The sequence below is a fragment of the Gorilla gorilla genome, chromosome 3, assembly GCF_029281585.2.
Source record: "Gorilla gorilla gorilla isolate KB3781 chromosome 3, NHGRI_mGorGor1-v2.1_pri, whole genome shotgun sequence".
In the NCBI taxonomy this organism is placed as follows: domain Eukaryota; kingdom Metazoa; phylum Chordata; class Mammalia; order Primates; family Hominidae; genus Gorilla; species Gorilla gorilla.
Genome location: NC_073227.2, coordinates 21,781,192 through 21,799,446, shown reverse-complemented (window position 1 = coordinate 21,799,446; position 18,255 = coordinate 21,781,192). Strand labels below are relative to the sequence as shown.

The following is an 18,255-nucleotide window of genomic DNA, read 5'->3' as shown; positions in this document are numbered from 1 at the left end:
CTTCATTGGTGTCATGTGAACATATGGGCATTTTTGTATTTTGTTTTATTTTTACTTTGCCAGGGCGAAAGGCAAGTGTTCAGTGCTCAAATCACATGATATTATAAATATAGAGTAACTTTTGGCTTCTCTGTATCACAGGCCTAAGAAAGAAGGCTCAAACAGTCTTAAAATAGAACTATGCATTTCATTTTTCATTTAGCTTTTGTTCCTTTGTGATTCTGTCTAAACTGATTTATAGATGATAATCCAGATGTCCTGGATTCCAGAATAGAAACAGCACAAAGGCAGTGTCCTGAAACGGAGCCACATGACACAAAGGTATTTTTTCCACATATTAGTTTTAAGTTTTGGGTGGGGGTAGGGAGGCCTAATTACAGCATTGTAAATACTTATTATAATATTTTTTTCATTTTACTATCCCTCTTTATATGTCTCTAATAATAATCACTTTATTATAAAAGGTGTCTATTTTTTAGTCTCCTCCCAAAAATCAAATGTTGCACTTTATAACTCTTAAACTGCAAGATCGTGTTAATTATTACAATTTAGGTATAACATTGCTTAGGTTTTTGTTCAGTAGTAGTATTGATTTCTTGAGGTTTCTAAATGCTTTCTTCCAAAGTATAATGTGCTTTATCACAGATATACTTGCACCAAAATATTGAAATACAGTTATTATTAGTACTCTGCTCTCTAGCTTACCTCCTGTATTAGTCTGTTCTCATGCTGCTAATAAAGACATACCTGAGACTGGGTAATTTATAAAGGAAAGAGGTTTAATTGACTCACGGTTCCACACGGCTGGGGAGGCCTCACAATCATGGTGGAAGGCAAAGGAGGAGCAAAGTCACGTCTTAACATGACAACAGGCAAGAGGGCATGTGCAGGGGAACTCCTCTTTATAAAAGCATTAGATCTCAGGAGACTTATTCACTGTCAGGAGAACAGCACAGGACAAACCTGCCCCCCAATTCAATTACCTCCCACTGCATCCTTCCCACTACAAGTGGGGATTATGGGACCTATAATTCAAAATGAGATTTGAGTGGGGTCACAGCCAAATCATATCACCTCCTGCCTCTAAAATCTGGGTACTCTAAGGATTGGCCTCACCATTGCCTTTTTTCCTATGGTTTTATTTTCATCTTATGACTCACAGAACCTCCTCACAAATTTGTATTTGTGTTCTGCCGTCTCTTGTTGTAGGCCCAGATTGTTTCATTCCCTACTAGATACCTCTTCTTGGGTGTTCTTCCATTTCTGAGACTCAGTACTCTAAAATTTCTCATTATCTGTCTAAAGTAGTTCCATCTTTTCCTCTCTCTTTCCCTAATTTATATTTTTATAAATTATTAAACGCCTTATTCCAAAACTGTTTAAGTCCAGTTATGAAAATATTTGAGCTGACTTCCAGTTCTCTAAAACCAGACTTTGGTCTCTTTTTTTCCCCAGTAACCGAAGAACTAAATAAAAAGTAGGAAAAGGTTTAATAACCTAAGAGGGAAAATGGCATATTGTCATGAATTTTAGTTGGTTGTGACCAAAGGAAGAAACAGGCTCTTAAACTATCCCTCACCCTGCCCTGTCCAAAATCAAAAATCCTGAGACAATACTTCTAAATTTGAAGAAAAGCAGATTGAAGGGGTATCATTTTATTTTCTCTTAAATTTCGTGATTTTTTAATGTTAAATTTAAATAAAATCAATTTATTTTCATTAAGCAGTTTTATAGACACAGTATTTTCAGTTACTACAAAAGAATCTTACATGGAAAGCTGTCTGCAATAGCATTTATTTAATATCATCTTAATATTAGTAATTTTTGGACAGTAAATTGGGAGTGATTTCATCATTTCTGTTAAAGTTTTCTGTGTAGTAAATATGTACCATTTTATAAAATCAATAAAGTCATTATTCTAAAATGTGTATAGTAAGACCAAAAGAAGACCAAAATTGAATACGTGAAAAAATTCCAGGCACTGGAAAAATAAAAGCAGGAAATAAAAAGTGAGTTGCATGCGTGTCATCAGGATCTGATTAAGTGCTTACAGGACCAAGTGTTGGCTCTGAAAGAGCCAGTTCAAAAACAGAAATGCAGTTCGTCCAATGGTTTGAAGACTTGTGCAGGACATCTTCAGCCCACTATTGAAACAGATAAAAGTGTAGATGTTCTGGCTGAAATGAGGGAGAAGACCCCAGAAACTTCTGCCTGCTCCTAAACTCCCTCCAACACACACACACACACACACTCTCTCTCTCTCTCTCTCTCCCCGCCACACACACACACATGCTGCCTCTCTCCATCTCACACACTCTCTCTCTCTCTCTCTCACACACACACACACACACAGCACTTGAAGAGGTCCTGAGCTGAAAATGGCAGTGCAGCATGAGTGTCTCAGTGAAGCCTCAGTGTTGATGTGTTGATAACAGAGCAAATAGGTTTCTCCTTGGCTTTCCCAAACGAGTTGACCTTCCATCCTCTAAATCAACACCCTCCCAAATTGGATGTACGACAAGCCATCAGAATGTGAGAAGAAATGGTAGAACCACGATTTATATATGCCTTTTATCTAAAAATCTTAAAAAGTAATCTCTACTAATATTTACTGTATAGATTGTTGGCCCTGGTGCCATCACTGAAAGTGAGCTCTCCTCTGACATCACCTGTTAGTCTTGCACATTATTGCATGTCTTGGACCTAGTTATGTAGTACTGTCAAAGTACCTTAAGGGTAGCTGGGAGTCCCACAACACAGAGGACTTGAGAATGAGCCCCTCACTTGTTTGTTCACTTTCAGCATTATATGACTTAATAGTTTACAGATGCTCAACTAAATGAATTTGCAGAGTTTGTTTACCTTGTTTTAATTGAATTGACCCTCCCAATACCGACACTGGTTTGAAGTTTCGGCAAAAATAACCACAACAAAAAACCCCATAAGACAAAGATAATATTTGTAATGCAGATACAAACAAATAATAAGAGAAATGGCTGAGCTGACACTTCTTTTACTAGGAAGTAGCAGAAGCTCTGTGTCATCCTCATTGTTAGGTAAAAAAGAATGAAGATCTAATCATATCTGACATGAAGTGGGCCAGAAATTCCACTGTTTCAATAGACTGTGTGAAATGTGGAGTTGCTTTTATATCCATCCCCTTCCAGTCCCTGAAAGGCTGTATCAAAATCCAATGACATTGAATGCATCCAAGTAGGGAAATCGGGGGTGAGTGCATTTCATTATAGACCCCTTTAAATTTTGAACCACAAGAATATATTTCTATTAAAAAATAAGTAAAATTAACATTAATAGAAATGAGGATTTACAATTTTTTATAATAGGCCATTAAAGTAAAATTAAAGCTTTAGTTTCCTATTTCATCTTGATCTTATTCTACTTTATGTATTTTTGTTTATATACTATATTAGTATTATAGTTGAAACGTTTTGGCATTTCATGCTGAGAACTTTCTTGCCACTATGGGGGGATAATTTAATTGCTGAAAGATCACTGCTCCAAGTCAGCCCATCTGGATACCCAGAAATTCCCTTTGGCACCTCCCAAATTATTGCTTCCCCACATCTCTCCCCTCCATCACTCCACAAAGATAAATATCTGTTGCCAATATCTGTCCATTCTTCCTTTGGAGTTTGTCTTAAAAAGACAAAATCCAAGTAGAGGGAGGAGAAGAACAATTTCTATTTTGCAGGAAAGAAAATGGCCTTGATATTTTATACTTGAACCTTATCTCATGCTTTTCTGTTCTCAGAATGTTTATTTTTTTTATAGTCTCACTAGCAGCAATAATAGTTACACTTCAAAAACATTTTTTAAAAACTATCCTTAAAAAGAGCTAGGAAGTTTTTTTGAAATAGAAAGGCAAACTTGTGTGGGGAGGATGAATGGACGAAGGCTTCAGTTTGAAGAAGGTTCTAGTCTTTTTCAACTTCTCTATAGGAAGAGAACTCCAGAGATCTGGAAGAATTACCTAAAACCAGTCCTGAGACAAATAGCACTGCCTCAAGGGTCATGGAAGAAAAAGGTGAGTAAAATATCTGCTTGGGTAAATTGACTGAGCCTTCAAAGCAGCCAGCATATCTCTCAACCGAAATGTCTATTTTGCTCATTTACTTTTCCTGTATAATAAAGTGCCTCATGCTTAAGATTAATAGGGCTAGGGAATCATTTTTAATTTGGATCCTGCTATACCCAAAGTGTGCTGTTTACTAGTCACCCAAACTCAGGCTTGTTAATTTTGATGGTAGAAACATGAAAATGGAGTGTGTGGTTATGTGTGGCTGCAGCTGTGTAGGTCACCTGGGTAAAGGTGGGGAAGGCTGACCATGGTCACTAGCAGTGAACAAAGTTCTTCTTTTCTACAGATGAATATAGCAGCAGTGAAACTACTGGTGAAAAGCCAGAGCAGAACGATGATGACACCATAAAATCTCAGGAGGTGAGATGTGCTTTTCATATTTATTTGTTCACAATTATTTAAGCACTAACCAAATTAAATTCATTAAATACTGTTATCTTGAGTTTTTCTTAAGTACTTTGAAGAAGCTGCGGTTTTTTTAGTGCAATGGAACACCATTTCATACAGTGCATTTTATCAGTGTCATTTTGATTAATTTTGTTCTCTTCATCTTTGTTTCTTCAAAACGTTTGTATGAGACGCACTTATGTCATAGCCAGATAGGATCAGCTTAGTGCTCTACATCAGCGGCAATGTCAGGTTCCTGGCCTGGCAATGCTGAGCTGCCAGGCCAGGCACATGGCAGCAAACAGGAGGCTGTCTGAGCCATGGAGTCCAGCTAGGATGAAATAGGAACAGCAGCAGGGTGTGCAGAAGGCATGCAGGGAATACTCGAGGGGACCTAGTTCATGAGGCAAGGTCATGGATTCCTGGAGGCTGCATGCACAGACAGAGCATCCCAGCCCTGCCTGCTGTAAGCCCATAGATTTTCAGGGAGCCTGTGGAGCAGAGAATTGCAGTGGCTTGAGACTGAGCACCATAAATCAAGAGACACAGCCTGTGCACTAGCCAGGTCTAGATAACCATTGCCAGGTTTTCCCATTGTTAAATCATTTGTTGTTGTTCTCACTTCTGTCTGTATGATATATTCAGTGGACCCCTTTATTTTTTATAAGGGTATCATTTGGTCACAACTAACTTGGGCCAAATCCCAGTTTAAATGGACATACATACTTATTACAGAAGTAAAAGGTTACACTTTGATTACTTCATTGTCTCAAAATCCTCACGGCTCCATTAATTTATGACAGTTAGTGATATTTATCAGGTTGAAGAAACAATGGTGAGATCAGTAAATAAAACACTAAGCCTTACATCACATATTTTTAAAGTGACAAAGCTAGGATTTGAGCTGTCTTAGACAGGAACTCTAAATCTGATTTTTGAGAAAACTTTGTATAATAAAGGATAAAAATTTTTTTCTTATTGCTGTTGTTGTTTTTTATTTCCCCCTTAGGAAGATCAGCCAATAATTATTAAAAGGAAAAGAGGAAGACCTCGCAAATACCCTGTAGAAACAACGTTAAAAATGAGTAGGTACTTGGTGTGTTTTCAGTTCACACACAAGAAATTTTCGAACCGATTTTCTAAGTGAATTTTTTTTTTTTTTAGAAGACGACTCCAAAACAGATACTGGCATTGTCACTGTAAGTAACTGCAAAACATGACAATTTCAAATACTTGCTCTTAACCTGAAAAACGGTATAATGCAATATCTAGTATTTTGAACTTTATTTTTTTAAGTACTTGAAAAGCTTTAAAAGACTGAGTAACCATTCATATATTTTGATTACTAGTATCTTTGTGTAAACAGAGTTATATTAGTTGTTCTTCATTCTGATTCCATTCTAATTCAGGAGTTTGATTATTTAAAAATTATCTAGGGATTTATCTTCTTGTTGCCACCCTTGGTTAAAATATACAAATTAGCTATTTTATATGATTTTGAGATAGTGGCTTCTTTATAGAGACTTGTGAGTTGTCTTGCCATCTTACTACTTTCTTTGGAATTCTTTTTGACCTAAAATATTCACTGAGTTCAGTGCAGGAAACTCCTTAGTGATATTTTATGTTTGAACGTTCTTTGTCTTTGACCCTGACGTATACCCACCAAAATCATTGTATCAGGATTCCATCGCATGCATTTCAATGGATTATTATAAGGAGGACATTACAAGAAGAGCATTGTAAGGAGGACAGACGTGTGTTCACTGACCTAATAAAAGAACATGGGATTCAAGCCTCAGCTTTGTCACTTATCCCGAGACCTGTGACTTAGGGCCAATCATGGGACCCTCTGGTGACTCAGTTTCCTTGAATATGAAGTGGTATGATGCCTGCAGTACTTATCTCATAGAATTATTATAAGACAAAACCAGAGAAGCACATGTGAATGTATTTAGCAACAATGGTTTGCCTTGGGAAACATTAACCACAGTGGCCATGCTGCATTGCCTCACTTCTCATCCTGTAGCATCACAAAAGGGAAGTTACTTATTGGAAAGTCTGTATTTAGAAGCTCAGGCATCCATGTTTGCTAGGTATACTTAATCAATTACAGAAAATAGGTCTCAAATATGCCTATGTAAATAAAGATCCTATACCACCTTTACATCATTGATTGCATTTCTATGTGATGATTATAAACTGCTGATGTAAAATTTTTGTTTGTTTGTTTATTTAAACATAGGTAGAACAATCTCCATCTAGCAGCAAACTGAAAGTAATGCAAACAGGTATGTACCTACAGCATTCCTCTGTGTTATCTGAGGGAGGGGCAGGAGAGGCTGGCTGTTGGAGAAGGTTTGGAACTTCCATTCTGCCTCTCATTGAAGTGGGTGGCCCCCTTGGTAAAAATAATTGTCCTTGTATCTGGGAGAGACTATATCTATTGGCTTACAGAGCCCAGGACTCAAGAATTGAAATTGTTTTGACTATTTTTCTCCTCATTCCAAGGAGAAGAATATATTCCAAAATGTTGATAATGATTAGCTCTGGAGGGTGGAATAATGGGAGCATTCCATATTATTTGTCAATATTGCTTGCATTTTCCAGATATTTTTGCAATGTGTATGTATGCATTTTGTGGTCTAAAATTTTTTACATAAAACAAGAGGCGCCATTAGTGAGCTTTGAAGTGTTGATATCAACAACAAAGATTAATGTGACAGCTATTTTGTATCAAATAAATAGTATGGTCAGATTGAGAAAGTACATATTCTGATCAGCAAATAAAGCAAATAGGTAATATATAGTTGTTTCCACATTTAACTATGTGTGATCGTACTTCATTTTTTCTTGTGTCTTGGTAAATTAAGGTTCATTTATTTTTTGAAAGAGGAAGGAGATTCTGCACGTTTGGTCTTAACCAGTTTTTATTAATAATTTTGTAGTATTTTGAATCCATGCAAGAAATCTTTATAACTTCAGTCCCCTTTAAGGACTCCAATTAAAGCTGTGTTATTCAGAATGTTTTCTGAATGTGGGTAAAATGATGACCATTTTAAGATAGTCCTCTTTGTTGACATTTCTATTGGGTTAACTTTTTCATCTTCATTGGTATTTTAAACTTGCAAAAAAGGACAACTACTACAGTCACTAAAAAGAAGTACCTTTGAGTTTTTGAGTGCCTGATGAACATCCCCGTAATTTCAGCTTCAACTAGTGCATTGAACTAATCTTTACTTTTCTTACCATGATACAGTCTCAGAAAATTATAACATCTGCAGAAAGCAAATGCATAAAGAATGTATGTATGCACCCTACAAACAGGTCATAAAATGTACTTTTTTAGCTACCATGATGTATTTGGAGTCAAAAGAATTCTACCTGTCACTCTACTTGTTAGTTATGTGACTCTAAACAAATTACTCAAGCCTGGTTTGTTCAGACTATAGGCTGGGATCATAATACCTGCAGAGCTACATTGAAATTGAAAAGTCCATATTAGCCAGGTGTGGTGGCTCACACCTGTAATCTCAGCACTTTCAGAGACCTCCACAGGAGAATCACTGGAGCCCAGGAGTTGGAGGCTGCGGTAAGCTATAATTGCACCACTGCACTCTAGCCTGGCCAACAGAGCAAGACCCTGTCTCATAAAAATAAAATAAAAGTACCAGTTATATATCCTTATTCAAAATGCCTAGGGCACCAGAAGTGTTTCAGATTTTGAATTTATTCAGATTTTGGAATATTTGCATTTCCCAGTTGAGCATTCCTAATCAAAATTCAAAATGCTGCAATGGCATTTCCTTTGAGGGTCATGTTGGTGCTCAAAAAGTTTTGGATTCTAGAACATTTTAAATTTTGGATCATCAGATTAGGGATGCTCCGCCTGTATATCATTCCAACTTGCAGTTACTGGTACATATTGTGGGCTCCTTATATGCCCCTTTTTTCTTCTTTTTGGGGGTCAGAACATTTAAGCTGAAAGGGAATAAAAGTAGTCTAACCCAGCCGGGCGTGGTGGCTCACACCTGTAATCCTAGCACTTTGGGAGGCCAAGGCAGGCAGATCACCTGAGCTCAGGAGTTCAAGAGTAGCCTGGCTAACATGGTGAAACCCCGTCTCTACTAAAAATACAAAAAATTAGCTGGACATGGTGGTGGGCACCTGTAATCTCAGCTACTCAGGAGGCTGAGGCAGGAGAATTGCTTGAACCCAGGAGGCGGAGGTTGCATTGAGCCAAGATCACACCACTGCCCTCCAGCCTGAGTGACTGAGTGAAACTCTGTCTTAGAAAAAAAAAAAGTAGTCTAATCCAACTTCTTATTTTGCAGCTGAAAAAACTGAGGGTCAGCAAATTTAAATAAAATCTGAAATGAAAACTTATGTTTCGTGACTCACAATCCAATGTGATCTCTGCTAGGTATTCTGATTCTATCTTTGCTTGACTGATACAAAATAATGATGAAATGTATAACAGTGTATTAATACTGATACATTGACAGACAAGCCAGGCTGATTGTTGAAATTTAAATTTACAGTAATAAAATATTAATGCAGAGATTTCCCTTTTCTTAAAGATGAATCCAATAAAGAAACAGCTAACCTGCAAGAAAGAAGTATAAGCAATGTAAGTGTTAAATTTCTTATCAAGATATGTTGTTTAGAAATCAACTTAAATGCTCAGCTGACCACCCTTTTGACTTTAATTTTATTGCTTCTAGGATGATGGTGAAGAAAAAATAGTAACAAGTGTGCGTCGGAGAGGAAGAAAACCCAAACGTTCTCTCACTGTATCAGATGATGCTGGTATGTTTCTAGCAAATTCTTAATAAGTCTTATTGTTTCAAAACCACCTTTTTAAAGAGTTTTTCTTTGAGGAAAAATCCAATGGGTACAGCTAATATTAATATTATATAAATATGTGTGAAATAGGTCTAATCCCATGTCAGAAATGGTACACCCCAGATGCTTTTCTAAGTACATGTCAATTTTTTATGAACGCTGGCTGTGAACTGCATATGTAAACTATCCAAAATGTGTTTGAGATTAAGTTAAACAGTTGTGAATTGCAAGTGCTGAAACAAAAAGGAAGTGGAAAACCATTTCTCTGCCTCCAAGTCCCTAATATCCTAAGTTCTAAACTCCATGACTCTCTCTCTTGGAAGTATCTTTGGGAATTGTAAAATCCAGGTGTTACCCTTCTATTTGAACAGAATCCTCAGAGCCAGAAAGAAAACGCCAGAAATCAGTTTCTGATCCAGTGGAGGACAAGAAAGAGCAGGAGTCTGATGAGGAAGACGAAGAAGAGGAAGAGGACGAGCCTTCAGGAGCCACCACAAGATCCACCACCAGATCAGAGGCTCAGAGGTAATGGGGGCAGCACAGAGCTGCCAGAGACCTTCACCAGCTTCTCCATCTGAAAACTGCTCTGGGTTTCCTGGGATTCTCTTTGAACTGAATCATTCATGCTGCAGTGGAAGTTCTTCCCTTTCATTTTTATTGTTAGCAGTGGGCACATAGTTCTTGGAGAACACATTTTCTGTCCTAAACCGTTTTGGGGGATTGCCTCAAAGTCTTTACCAGGTTTTAAATGCCTATTTGGTGGAACCCATTCAATTCCTTACAAATATTTTTTGAGCATCTGCCATCCTTCAGATGTCGTATTGAGCACCATTCATGAATATGGACATACATAAAACATCATCCCTGTTCTCAGCATACTTAATTCAACCCAGAAAGCAGGAGGAACCAGGCCCACGCACCACCGTCATCACATGCATCTCACCAGTGCTATGCAATAGGTTGATCATAGGAAAGTGCCCAAATTTGACCATTTTTGAGGTAATTTCATATATTTCCCAAAATGTGTTCTCTCAAGCCCTATTGTAGCCAGAAACCTCTGAGAAAAAGAGTACCACGGTCAGATGAGTTTGGGAATGTCATTGAATTCTCTCTCCTTCCTCAGTTACATGTTCATTAAAATATTAAGGGTTTGGCAAACTCCAGGGCTGGGCGCGGTGACTCACGCCTGTAATCCCAGCACTTTGGGAGGCCGAGGCAGGCGAATCACGAGGTCTGGAGATCGAGACCATCCTGGTCAACATGGCGAAACCCCATCTCTACTAAAATACAAAAATCAGCCAGGCATGGTGGTGGGTGCCTGTAATCCCAGCTACTCGGGAGGCTGAGGCAGGGGAATTGCTTAAACATGGGAGGCGGAGGTTGCAGTGAGCTGAGATGGCTCCACTGCACTCCAGCCTGGTGATAGAGCGAGACTCCATCTCAAAAAAAAAAAAAAAGGGTTTGGCAAACTCCTAAAGGAAAGAAGCCTGTTGAACTTTGTTTAAACAAGCATTATTTGCTGATACCCCTTTTCTGTTGTTGGCCTATATCATTATACCTGTTCACATCATCCAGTGTTCCTTTCCCCATGGCACATTTGAGAAATGGTACATAACTGTGTTGTCTCATCCTAACCTTGTTAATCACTTTCCCAAACATGAATATTTTCCAGGCTGAGCACGGTAGCTCATGCTTGTAATCCCAACACTTTGGGAGACCAAGATGGGAGGATCACTTGAGCCCAGGAGTTTATGAGACCAGCCTGGGCAACACAGGGAGACCCCATCTCTACAAAAAAATTTAGAAAATTAGCTGGGCATGGTGGCATGCACCTGTAGTCCCGGCTACTTGGGAGGCTGAGATGGGAGGATCGCTTGAGCCCAGGAGCTTGAGGCTGCAGTGAGCTCTGATCGCACCACTGCACTCTAGCCTGGGTGACGGTGAGACTCTGTCTCTGAAAAAATATATATTTTTTTAATTTTTAATTAATGTGATTTACAAACTATTAATCTTGGTATCATCTTGTTTAATTTCATTATTCAAGATTGATCAAAAAGTTCAGGAAGATTTATTTCAAAAATAACACTAACAGCATAATATGATAGTATCTTGTGTTTACATAAAGAACTAAAATCGGGGCTGGGCACAGTGGCTCACGCCTGTAATCCCAGCACTTTGGGAGGCTGAGGCTGGCGGATCATGAGGTCAGGAGTTCGAGACCAGCCTGGCCAATATGGTGAAACCCCATCTCTACTAAAAATATAAAAAATTAGCCGGGTGTGGTGGCACGTGCCTGTAATCCCAGCTACTTGGGAGGCTGAAGCAGGAGAATCGCTTGAACTCGGGAGGTGGAGGTTGCAGTGAGCCGAGATCACGCCATTGCACTCCAGCCTGGGTGACAGAGTGAGACTCCCTGTCTCAAAAAAAAAAAAAGCAATAACAAAAACTTAAAATCAATCTGTTTCTAATTCCTCCAAACTTAACACAGTATTAGCCTTTTGTGCCATGGTTTGATTTCTCAAAGAATCAGATTTTAGAGCCAAAGGACTCTAGAAGCCCACACGGCTAAAGTTATAAGGTGGTCTCATATTTGTTTTTTAGGTGGAGCAGCTCAGATAAATAGAAAAGAAGTCACAGAATCCAAATTGCTGCTGCTAGGAGAGGGTGAGGGTGCTGGAGCCCAACACCCATGCATTTGGGTATAGCATCCATCCCACCAGAATTACTGCTTCCCTTTAAAACAGTTGTGGAAAGTAGGGCTCAACTCAGAGAAAGTTCCATAGGCCTTCTAGCCATCTTCGAGTGAGTGTCTAGAAATTGATCTCAGATTTGCCTTTTATAAATTCTTTAAAAATAAATCTTATTTGATTTATATGGTTCTGTAATCACCTGGATTATCAAAGCTCTTCCTTCATGCACTTTATAATATAAACTTTTGATTTACAAATGAGTTGTTTTCTCTCTAGTTTAGATTCCTTGGCATTGGTTGATCAGTCCCAGGGCTCTGGTGTCTTCATAATTTCACAAATTGTCTGAGTTGGGTGGGCTTTCAGTGGTCATGTAGTACCAATAGCCAGTCAGTGCCTGAGTCACTGCACCTGCAGCTCCTCTGAAAGGGTCTTCCTGCTTTTGCATGGACCTCAGTGGCAGGGAAAGCCACATCCTCCTTAGCATTCTCTGACTTATGTTCAGTAGAAGCTGGCCTCCCTGTGGCTTCTACTCTTGATTCTAGTTCGACTTTCAGAACCTTCTGTCTAATTTTCCCTTACGTATTTGAGGGCAGCTTCCAGGTCTTCTCTGCTTGCTTATTGAGCCCCTTCATCATCCCTGTTTGTGCTCATCAGTTACCTTTATCCTCTTTTAGAAGCAAATGTGCAGCTGGGCGCAGTGGCTCATGCCTGTAATCCAAGCTACTCAGGAGGCTGAGGCAGGAAGATTGCTTGAGGCTGGGAGTTCGAGACCAGCCTAAGCAACATAGCAAGACCCTCTTAAAAGAAAAAAATAAATTAAATTAATAAAAAATAAAAGAGGCCACGCACAGTGGCTCACACCTGTGATCCCAGCACTTTGGGAGTCCAAGGCTGGTGGATCACTTGAGGCCAGGTGTTCAAGACCAGCCTTGCCAACATGGTGAAACCTCATCTCTACTAAAAGTACAAAAAATAGCTGAGCATTGTGGCAGACTCCTGTAATCCCAGCTACTTGGGCAGCTGAGGCAGGAAAATTGCTTGAACCCGGGAGGTGGAGGTTGCAGTGAGAAGAGATTGTACCACTGCACACCAGCCTGGGTGACAGAGCGAGGCTCTTTCTCAAAAGAAAGAAAGAAAGAAAGAAAGATAGATAGATAGATAGATAGATAGATAGATAGATAGATAGATAGATAGATAGAAGCAAACTCTGTATACCAAGTGTGGTCTAATGAATCCAGAAGAGGACTGTTCTACCTTATTTTCTGGATATTGTTCTTCAGTGTGCATCCTCATTACTGAGCCTCAAATTGAAAAATACACCAGCTAAACAAGTTCCTTTTTCAGTGTTTTTACTGGAACCAGAATTCCTTATCTGATTCTTGTGCAGTTGACTACTTGGGCCTTAACACTTAGCCTTGTGAATTGTACTTTCATTAATCTTGGCCCTTTATAATACCCTGATGAGCTCTTTTGTAATCTTTATTTTGTCGGCCAGTATATTTTCTATTTTTCGCAGATACATTTTTTTTCTAAATCACAATAAAATATCATGCACAGTAAGAACAAAGATAGTGTCACACAAGCAGAGGTAGTTGTAGATGACATTAAGATCGACTTATCAGCAGTGGTCAGGAAAACCAACCATTTTTCTGATTTTAGTTCCTATTGTTCTGACTTGCCCACAAGGAGCCTCATACTTCCTACAGAGTTCCAGGGACTGGAGTATTCAGTGCTACCATTGCCCAGTGTTTCTATAATCTGTTTCAGAAAGCAACATAGCAAGCCATCTGCACGTGCAACATCCAAACTTGGCAGCCCAGACACAGTTTCTCCTAGAAATCGCCAAAAATTAGCAAAAGAGAAGTTACCTACCAGCGAAAAAGTTAGTAACTCTCCCCCATTAGGAAGGTAAGTCCCTGCTTACACTTCAAGTCATTTTTAACCCCCTAAGACTATTTTTGGTAAAATAATGCTTTCTTCCTAACTTCCTTTAAGATTTTGTCTCACCAAATAACTGTTTTTGGGGATCATTGGTTTCCAAGAAGAATAGGAAGGGCTGCAGGTGTCTGTGTGGCCTCACCAGTCTGGCCTTGCCGCAGTGGACTGCCACACAGGCTTGTCCTTGACACCTGTGAGCCTTATCTGCCTTCTCCCATCCACCAAGACCAAAGGCAAGGCAGTGTGGTAAAGCATTTAACAGCCCAGAATCATTTCCGTTTTAGCTAGAGCATTGGAGAGGTGATGAGGTGATAAAGCTTCCTCTTTCAGGCACGGCCCCTGCCAGCTTACACCTTTCACTGCAGCCTTACTGGTCTTACTGCTTCCCAGAGGTGGTCCTGAGCCTTCCTTTCTTGCCTTTGCTTGAGCCAGTGAGTGTCCTCACCACCAGCACCCCTAGTAAGTCAGATCCTTTCCGTCCCGCTTCAGCCCATTTTCATCTCTTCTTGCTGCACTTCTGGTCAGTACTGGGCACTTGAGATGCCACATAGCATTGGTTTGGTATATTCCTTTTATTTACCCCTCTGAGCTCTAGGTTTCTTTCTTGAGATAGGAATTTATCATACTTTCTATACATCATATTCAAAAATAAAAGACTCTTCACTGTACACAAAAACTGTTTTGACCTCTTACCACATTTTCATCTTCACAGCATACTTGTATGTATGTGCTGTTTTCCGCACATTCTAGAAACGAAAGCAAACTATAGTGCCAGGCAGTTTCACATACATGCTCTCATTTAACCCTCAGTGAGTGAATTGTAATAGTTACTCTTATTTTATATGTGAGGGAAAGAATCTCAGGAAGGTTTCCATGCATACTACTCAAAATTGAACATGCAGTCGAATCACTTGAGGCTGTTGGTAAAATGCAGATCCTGGGTCTGTAAGTCTAGGCTGGGGCCTAAGAGTTGGCATTTCCAACAAGCTCCTCAGTGACCAATGCCCCTCCTCACAGACCACATTCTGGATGGACTAGAAGGGCCTGTATAAACTACGAAGCTCACATGGCTGGGGAGAAGCAGCCTGACTCAGAGCTTCTGTTGGTTGCCACTTGGCCCCCAGCACAATACTGCGCACGGCACCTTTACTGAAGAGGTGTTCATTGAGTGGCTGGTGGCTTTCCATGGAAACAGTTTGAAATGGATTATCAACAAACACATTTTCAGTCATTGTCAACACATGCCAAAACCACATCATCTGCAACAATTTTTGACTCAGTTTATTTACTTTTGCTGTCAAACAAGAAACGTAAGACGTGTCTTCATATCACTAAGAGTCCCATTTCTCCATCTCCTGCAATTTTGGTTTTCCAAGTCTTTGATTCATTGACAGGACATTTACTGCCCGCTTGCCATGTGTTGGGCATTGCACTAGGCACTGGAGTTAGAAAAATGAATAAATCTCAGCAGCTGCCCTAGAGAATCATCGTGTCTAATGGGAGAGATATATGTGTGTAAGACTTTCAAACTTTTTTGGCAACAACCCACTATAAGAATATTTTGCAATACAGCTGGTGCTCACATTCCTGCTGCTGTAACTGAAACAAAATTTCATGAGTCAAATTTAATAGATGTGATATGAGTGGTATTTTCTGTTGTGTCCTATTAACATGTTGTTTTAAAATATTGATTGTAACTTGCAGTTTGAAAAAACACAGCAGATAAATCACAATGGTAAATGCTGTGGTAAAGACCTAAAGTCTTCATATCAATAAAGTCGCATTTCTCTGTGGGGGATTCCAAAGATGGGGCATCTTGCTTTGTGATGTGGAAGGTGCAGGACTACAGGCCCAGATGGTGCACAAGTAGAAGGCAGAACTATAAAAGGCTCTGGATGATTTTCTCCTGAAAGCATCAGAGACCCAAGAGGAACTTCATACATCTCTAGGACAGTAACATGATTAATTGGAGTTTCCAACAAATAATTTTAACCACAGACTATATCAACAGGGTATGCTGGTGATAGGGAGATTGGTTAGAATGTTCTTAGAATGTTCTTCTGAAATTCCCGTGCCTTTTCTAACACAGCTATTTTCTGTAATACTGTGCTACGAAACATGATTTTGCACTTGGTCCAGCCTAGATTGCAGTCCTGCTGTGTTCTTGCTAGTTGTTTGAACTTGGGACAGTCTGTATATTGGTGGGACCCGCTGTTGATGTCTTTGTTTTCTAGATGAAAGAACTAGGGCCCAGAGAAGGAAGTGGATTTGAGCACCATCAGCACTTAGAGTGTGGTAGAGCTGGAACCAGAGCACAGGCTTCAAACTTCTCTTCCAGTGTCCTGTGTTTGTGTGTGAGGTTGACAGCAAATAACCAATTAGTTCAAGCTCTTCGCGAGGTAGCTCCTTTTCGTGTATAAATGTTACTGGGTTTTTCTCTTCTTAGCTATCAAGTTCAAAACTCTTCTGTTTTTTTAAGGAACTCCCAAGTTATTTGAAGCAGCTGCTTTTAAACCTCACCATTGCCTTGACTTTGCTTAATGCAGATCAAAGACACAGCTCTCCCCTTCTATCAAGCGCAAGAGAGAAGTCAGCCCTCCTGGGGCCCGAACAAGAGGCCAGCAAAGGGTGGAGGAAGCCCCTGTGAAAAAAGCGAAGCGATAATCCTGACCACTGCTGCCCTAGGCTTATGGAGGAACACGGTGGAGAGGAAAGAGACATGCCTTGGTGGCCATAGGCTTCTCTTTAACCAGGAAAAAGATATGCATGTGCTGTAAGTCCCTAGGTGCAAGCTTTTTCTTGTTATGTTTTAAACAGCTTTATAAACTATTGTTCATAGAAGATATTATGTACATTTATTTCAGATAAAGGACAATAAGTTTACTTTGTATCTGAACTCAAAACAAAGTAGTTGTATATTTTAACATTCAAAATTGGGATTTCCCAATGTGACACATCATGAATGCAAACCCCTCCAGCCCATCAGACGCCAGGCTGCCTACTGGTAATCTGTGTATAGTATATAAACATGTAAAAATAGGTTGTATTTTACTCTATGTATGATGCTAATCAATGAACACTTTATTTATTTTACAGAGAAAACTTATCTGTGAACTTTACTATATATCTGTTTATTTTACTTATTATTTTTTTTTAAATAAAAAGGGTTTTAAATGCTATGCAGTCATTAGTAGAAAATTTTTTAGGACTCTGCCTGCCCTGTAACTATCTTAATATGATCTGGCAGAAACTCGCATGTATCCAAGTAAAGTAGTTTAGCTAAAGAAAGGTTCTTCATTGCTTTTCTGTTCACAATTGTGGCTCTGTTTTTTAAGAATGTAACTTGTTTTTAGATTATACTTGCATCTGTGACTTTACTACCAGCCGCATTGACACAAAACAGGTTCTGGTTCAGGTAAAGTTGCGTCAGTCACCTGCAGCAGAAATCCCTCTTCATTCCTCTTCTCTGTGTTCATTCCTCTTCTGTGCTGTTCTGAAGCTTCTACCAATACTCTTTCCATATTGTCTTTTTCAGTGAAGAGAAATGCATTCAAGATTAGGTCCCTCCTGTCTATCCAGTTTCAGGATTTTATGTTGTTTTATACACAGTTATTTCAGTATAGAAACTGGCTTTATTGCCAAGTGTTTTTTTAAACATGTTTTAACTCTCATATGAGCAAACTGTCCAACTTCAGTTTTTCATAAGATTAAACTTCTTACGATCAAATTTGTCTCTTGCAATGATGTGATGAGTTGCCAAATAATTGAGATTATTTTAAAATGTTTTGTTCATATTCTTGTTTTATAATTAAAATTTACATTCAGTGTGTATGGTTTTTTTTTTATTTTGACTCTTAATGTAAGGTGGATATTTCTGTCATTTTACATGGTTTCTTACTGAGATTTTATATATAAATTATAAAATGTTTACCAAAATTTGAGTGGTAAGAATTTTATTTGTGTGTTTTAAAATGTGTCTGCATGAAAACCATTTCTTCTCTCTAAATAATTGGTCTTAGCTGTATCATTCCATGCTCACATTCAAATTGGAGTCAGTGATGGCCTTTCGGTAGAACTGAACTTGGAAGAACTGAACTTTAGATCCAGAAAGGCCCTTAGAGATGAGGAACATGAGAGTTTCTCATTTTTATGTATATGGATGATTTTTAACCAAAACTCAAAAATCTAAAGTGATTTGTCTTAAAAGTAAGAAATGCAAATCAAAGCCACAGTGATGTACCATCTCACACCAGTTAGAATGGCTTTTATTAAAAAGTCAAAAAATAACAGATGTTGGCA

General features: G+C 38.9%; 1 protein-coding gene across 7 annotated transcripts in view; it reads left to right on the top strand.

The window, feature by feature from the left end:
• BOD1L1 (biorientation of chromosomes in cell division 1 like 1) overlaps nt 1-17,892 on the top strand; it is a 58,566-nt gene extending 40,674 nt beyond the window's left edge. For 2 of the 7 annotated variants that reach the window (XM_019025628.3, XM_055385157.2), the window contains 11 exons: nt 242-321; nt 3,961-4,045; nt 4,386-4,459; nt 5,496-5,571; nt 5,651-5,685; nt 6,729-6,774; nt 9,064-9,113; nt 9,208-9,292; nt 9,700-9,853; nt 13,786-13,926; nt 16,503-17,892. In XM_019025628.3, the coding sequence (XP_018881173.3) occupies nt 242-321; nt 3,961-4,045; nt 4,386-4,459; nt 5,496-5,571; nt 5,651-5,685; nt 6,729-6,774; nt 9,064-9,113; nt 9,208-9,292; nt 9,700-9,853; nt 13,786-13,926; nt 16,503-16,620 (944 nt within the window). In that variant the 3' untranslated portion in view covers nt 16,621-17,892. Of the gene's footprint in view, nt 1-241; nt 322-3,960; nt 4,046-4,385; nt 4,460-5,495; nt 5,572-5,650; nt 5,686-6,728; nt 6,775-9,063; nt 9,114-9,207; nt 9,293-9,699; nt 9,854-13,785; nt 13,927-16,435 lie in introns of all 7 variants that reach the window. The other 5 variants (XM_055385155.2, XM_063705207.1, XM_004038448.4 and 2 more) reach the window with 5 other exon arrangements.
• The last annotated feature ends 363 nt before the right edge of the window (nt 17,893-18,255 follow it).